The following is a 5,929-nucleotide window of genomic DNA, read 5'->3' as shown; positions in this document are numbered from 1 at the left end:
GTCCCCTGTGATGGCGGCGGCAACTGGAGCGTTGAGGAGGGCGCTGCTGCTCTCGGGGTCAGCAGGGTGCGGAGCGGAGCCGGGAGCGGGGCGATGAGCGGTTGCTGGAGAACTGGGGTGCGAAGCGGCGCGGTTCCCGGAGGTCTCGGCGTCGGTGCTCGGTGCAGCGCTCGTGTTGGCGTCCGGGTCTTTGTTCATGGGGTCGTGGATCCCACCTTCGTCGCCAGTGAAAAGTATGCAGACGGAGAGTGATTTCAGCTAAGCATACCTTTATTTAGTTCAGGACAAAGACAACTGACCGGCTCGCAGGCCGGTTTATATATGTTCAGAAAACCCGCCACCAAGCATACCTAAACACACCCCCTACTCCCGATAGGCTATTTACAGTAACCGGGCGACCATTGGTCTCCCGGCTGGGAAGCTAGCCCTTTTGATAGGGCCGGCTTGGATCCTCCGGATCCTTTGTCTTTCGACTGAAGCTAACATAGGAATTGTGCCTGGCCAGCCCGGGCAAGTCCGGGCATGTCAGGCTGAATACATTACAAAGCCCATTGATACCCTGGGACAGGAAAATGCAAAAGGGTCTTTCACCATATTTTTAAAAAAGGTTTCTCCCTTTGCTGGTATTTATCAGAGAAAAGCCATGCACTCCCTGATGGAGATGTTTATGGTGGAGCAGAGAGACTTCATATGTTGAAAAAGCGGCCTCCTTGAGATCCAGTGGTTAGCATGCTCCATGCAAGAATTTTAGAAGTCTTGACCTCAGATTGTTATGCACCATTTAGGAAATCCGTATTGTGCATTAGGAATAAACAATGAATGTACATTCAGACCAATACCACTGACTGTATTGTGGCCAATGTATGGTTAATATTTGCTCTATATAATGCTTTCAGCAAAACCTGATTTTAATCCTTGCATGCAAACAAAACGTTCTGAGCATTAGCCCATTTTTTCAGTAGACGTGGCAGCGTCTCATATGGTATTTGTGCCTTGTTTTGATATTGATCAGATAGATTGCAAAAGAAAAATCAAAGTTACATCCTATCTCGTGTTATTATCAGATCGAAGTGAGCACATAACAGTTTAGCACAGTCAAACACTTTCAGTGTGGCATTATTAGTCTCGGGATACTACAAAACTATAATAGGTTTAGAGAGTGGGATGTTTATATTATGGAACAGCTCTCTCTAGTGGCCATATTCATTATAGCATGGATATTTTTTGTTTTTAAAAAATCCTTACGGGTTTTAGCCTTTGAATGCATATTAAACGCAAGTAGGAATCATGGCTTTCCTAATGCAGTGGGAGGAGGGGTAATGTGCCTTGCTAATTTCCATATGCATATTCATATGTAGTCCATCTGAGCGGATTAATTTAAAAGCCACCAGATATCAAAACCCAATTATGGGGAGTAGTGGGTAGGAGAGGCAATGTTTTCATTTCAATTTGATCCTATGTCCTCTTTGGTAAGATGTTTAATGTTTGCACTCTTTTAGATCTGCATGGATTCTAAAAAAAGAAATATTGATGTTTTGCTAGTGAACTGCAAAGGCAAGTATTGGTTTGCTGAGCATATAAATTTAACAACTGACACTTTTCGATGTGCTGAAAAAGTCTAAATGTTCCTATGTAATGCCACGTTACAGCTTCGTTGATAAAGGCAATGAAGCTCGGTGGAAAGCTGGAATCTGAAAGCCCTGTCTTCTTTGAGTCCCTTTCTTCAGCTGTTGGTGCTATTCAACTACACAGGGTGAGTCTAACTATATAAAGAGATGAGAACTGTCATTTTTTTCCTATTGGGGTCAAAATATCCAATTGAATGCCTCTGGGAAATTCAAAAGATGTGCCATGGCCAGCCTTTGCTCATTCTCAGCATCTAGTAGTCGAGAGCTGTACGATATGCCATTTCTGCTTTTTGTGGTTCATCACCACTGATAGTATTCTTTAACAGCAACAACAACAACAACAAAAAACACCTCTGATAGCAGTGGCCTTCAGAACTGCAGCAAAGAGGTGCATGGCTGTATTATAGGCTATGTGATAAGGTATTTCCTTTTTGTATCTCCTACCTGCTAATTTCTTGGGATGACCTGAAAACTTCCATATTGAGAGAGGTGAGTAAGTCTTTTCTTTTCTGCACTCACCAGGAGACTCTAAACTTATATCAGGCCTCCCCCAGCCGCCAGTGATTCTTCTAAGTCAAACAGCTCCACAGGACTCTGGCATAATTGTTTGCATATGCAGAATTCATGTGAATACACATGCGGCCGGTATCTGGAAACAAAGGCAACCTGCACATCTGGGCTTGTGGGTAGCTGGAGTCAACTGTGGCCAGTGATGGTCACCTGCTGCAGCTGTGGCTCTTTCTGCCATTCCCTCTGCTTCCTGCTGCACGCACTGGAGGTTCCATACAGCTGCAACTGTTCTTAAATCAAATGCTCAAAGGCAGCGTATGGAGTCTGGCTTTCCATTGTTTTATGCATGACTACAAAGTTGGCCATAGCCCAAGACAGAATCCCCTCCAAGACAGATTAAAGTCAACATAGTCAATGGACTGTTGTTTTCTGTTCCTTTCTCCCTGCTATTTCCATGAACAGCCACATTCGGTAATTCAATTAGAAAAAGGCTTCCTCCTTCTTTTCCACCTAAATTGCTCTAGGCTAATCGACTGAACTAAGGAAAGCTGTGGGTATTAGCTCAGCTCAGCTGCAGAGAGGAGGAAATACAATCATTTAGCTGTTTGAAACATATGCACTGTTTGATTGGTTCTTTGCAGACTTGGGTCTTTTTGAGCAACTAGGGTTTTGTTGTTGTTGTTGTTTTGCCTCAACTTTTATAGTCACCACATGGTTTCAAGGGTCCCACATGCTACGAATCTCCCTGCCTTCTGGTTTCAGGCTGTGAAAGGCTCACAGCTTAGTCCAAAGTGAGGTGGCCATGGAATCTATGGACCATCTCAAACAGCCTGTTTCCCTGCACTTCTTTTCATGCGGATTTGGTGGAAATAATTACTCATTGGAGACAAATGAGTTTCATGAATCTTTTTTTAGCAGCATAGAAAAAAAATCACATAATATCAGGAGGCCTGCTAGATCAGACCAGTGTTGCAACATCCTGTTTCAACTCAGTGGCCAACCAGTTGCATTAGAGCGCCAACCAACAGGGCATAGAGGCCTGATGTTGCCTCCTAGCACTGGTATTCCAAGACTTACTGCCTTTGAATATAAAGGTTCCCTTGTGACTACTTGTCTTTGGTGGACCTCTCTTCCATGACCCAAAAAGAGAGGGGAAGAAAAACTGAACCAACCAAGCAAAAACCTCCAAAGGAAGTTTAGAAAACTAGTAAATGCCCAAAAGTTTAAAACATCAAAGGTACACGTGTTTATTTCAAAAACATATAAAAACCTTGTAGGGGACCAAATAAAGCCTCATAAAATAATCAAAGTGACAAATGTACAAAAAGAACCCACAAGAGCCTTCAGTCCACAAGAGCCTTCTTCAGAGGTCAAATTGTACAGAATACAACATACAACAAAGCCCCTGTTACACTTGTAAGGCAGTAAACAATCTATATAGAACCAAAAATGGAATCCTGTATGGAGAAATAAAAACTATTTGATTAATATTAAATTACCCAATTGAAAAATCCCATCTAATACTAAAAATGCATACTTTACTGTACCCTAATTTAATATACTTACTTCCAATCTGGAATTGAATGACACCAAAAATAATGTTTGTGGGGCCACAAATGTATCTGGCCTTGTGTCAGAAGCAATTACATTTATTAAAGACAGTAATATTGTCAATATGTAAAGTAAATATAAAGGTTTCCCTTGCTTGAAAGCCAGTTGAATCTGACTCTAGGGGGCAGTGCTCATCTCCATTTCCAAGCCAAAGAGCCAGCGCCGTCCGAAGACGTTTCCGTGGTCATGTGGCCGGCATGACTGAACACCAAGGTGCACAGAACGCTGTTACCTTCCCACCGAAGTAGTACCTATTTATCTACTTGCAATTTCTTGCTCTCGAACTGCTAGGTTGGCAGGAGCTGGGGCCAGAGATGGGAGCTCACTCTGTCCTGCAGCACTAGGGTCTCGAACTGCCGGACTACTGAACTTCCAGTCTGCAGCTCAGCATTTTAACCTCTAAGTCACCACGGCTCCTTTGTCAATATGTACCTAGAAATAAAAATGAAAGTAAATTCCAAATTGTAACAATTAGTAAAATATAATCAATAAAAACATGACAAATTAAATATAAATAAAGAAATATCTTCCAGTTTAGGTCATAAGAGTACAAGTAAAATCGCCTTACAAGGGTCAATGTAACATCAATACGTATCAGTGCAGACAGATAGATCATATCATGAACTTATATAGTGTACTAAAGAATGATACAATACTGATATAACAATGACATGAACCTATCTAATTCCCTTTCAAAGCCATCTATCCCAGTGGCCATCACTATGTCCTCTAGCAGTGAATTCCACAATTTAATTAGTCATTGACTAAAGTACTTGTTTTTGTCCCTGCTGTAGCAGTCTCTATCCATCCCACACATATACTACAGCAGTGAACAGTAACACTTTGAGTCTACACCTCTGCCCCCCCATCTGGCCCATAGCTAGCATGGGGCCCATGGGGCCCGGCCCCCTGGTGTTTCTTCTGGGCCCCCTCCCTCCCAAAGTGCTACAACTTACCACCTGCATTGTACTTTCGTTTAATTAGCTGGTGGGCCCCTCGACGCCCCCTCCCCCCAAATTCCCTAGCTACGGGGCTGCCCCCCATAAATTAATCCATGCAATCCAAAATGCAATATTCTGTTAGCAGGATCTCAGTCATAAAAGGAGCCATAGATCAATATTAGAACATGATCCCAGGTTCAATCCTGGCTGTTCCAGATAAAAGGCTTCGGGTAACAAGTCTTAGATAGATGTCTTCCTAATAACATGGAGAGCTATTGCCACTCAGAGTAGACTGCATTGGGCTAGATTCTGACACCATGAACTATATAATAGCTTCATATGTTCATAATCCTCAGATACCGGACCTGTTGATTGTAGGGACAAGATATATTTTCCCAGATTACGTGCCTGGATTATTGCTGGTCCATATGTTAATGTAGATATTCTGTAAATTATATTCTTGAAATATGTCCATGCAGTTGAAGTGTCTTTGTCTTTTCAATTTTAGAATGTCTGCAAGCTTAATGAATACAGTGAGGTCTGATGCTAGCCAAACGTGTATACTGAGCTGCTCACCTCCAGAAGGAGCAACAACACAGCGTTCCCTGGATCTTTAAGCACAAGATTTGTTGGTAATGAATTGTATGCCAAGTATCCATCAAACCCAGTACCAACAGTGTTTATTGGTGTGTAGTTCCTGAAGGTTTCCCTTTGAATTACCACAAGTGACTTTTTTCATAACCTGAATTGTTCTTTAATGGTTACATATTTTGTATGCATTTATATTTTTTGAAAATAGAAACAGTTTAGGATGCTACTTCATTACTGTGATGTATATTGTTTTAGCTCTATCCTGTTGCAACTTAGGGGTACCATTTCTGTGTGTGAGAGAATGCAGAGGTATTGAGTTTTATTCTGCAGCTGATGGTATCTGATCCCAAGTGATGGTATCTGAACATACAAACAGTGATATAAGATCAGTTCTTCTTAAATACCTATAGTGCACACTGGATAAATCATGCTGTGCCCTACAACCCTAGAGTGTTGATTCTGTCACACTCTGTCGAAGTCATTGCATTCACTGATTGTTTCAAGTATCACCTGTCTTGTGCATATTTTCTCATGATTTTATAGTGTTATTTTATTTTTTGGTTGTTCTCAATAACCATCATCATGTGCTACAATCTCAGTTGCAGAAGCCGTTTTAGCATTTGATGCTAAGATTCTCTAGTTGGACCT

General features: G+C 41.9%; 1 protein-coding gene across 1 annotated transcript in view; it reads left to right on the top strand.

Moving 5' to 3' along the window:
* SLC26A7 (solute carrier family 26 (anion exchanger), member 7) overlaps positions 1–5,406 on the top strand; it is a 113,578-nt gene extending 108,172 nt beyond the window's left edge. Inside the window, exons 16-18 of the mRNA XM_015406407.1 lie at positions 1,500–1,554; positions 1,650–1,753; positions 5,199–5,406. Coding sequence (XP_015261893.1) covers positions 1,500–1,554; positions 1,650–1,753; positions 5,199–5,234 — 195 coding nt within the window. The 3' untranslated portion in view covers positions 5,235–5,406. The remainder of the gene's footprint in view (positions 1–1,499; positions 1,555–1,649; positions 1,754–5,198) is intronic.
* The last annotated feature ends 523 nt before the right edge of the window (positions 5,407–5,929 follow it).

This window comes from Gekko japonicus, unplaced genomic scaffold (genome assembly GCF_001447785.1).
Source record: "Gekko japonicus isolate JY-2015 unplaced genomic scaffold, Gekko_japonicus_V1.1 scaffold3060, whole genome shotgun sequence".
NCBI classification, from domain to species: domain Eukaryota; kingdom Metazoa; phylum Chordata; class Lepidosauria; order Squamata; family Gekkonidae; genus Gekko; species Gekko japonicus.
The sequence above is the reverse complement of the archived record's forward strand: the minus strand, read 5'-3'. Positions and strand labels throughout refer to the sequence as shown.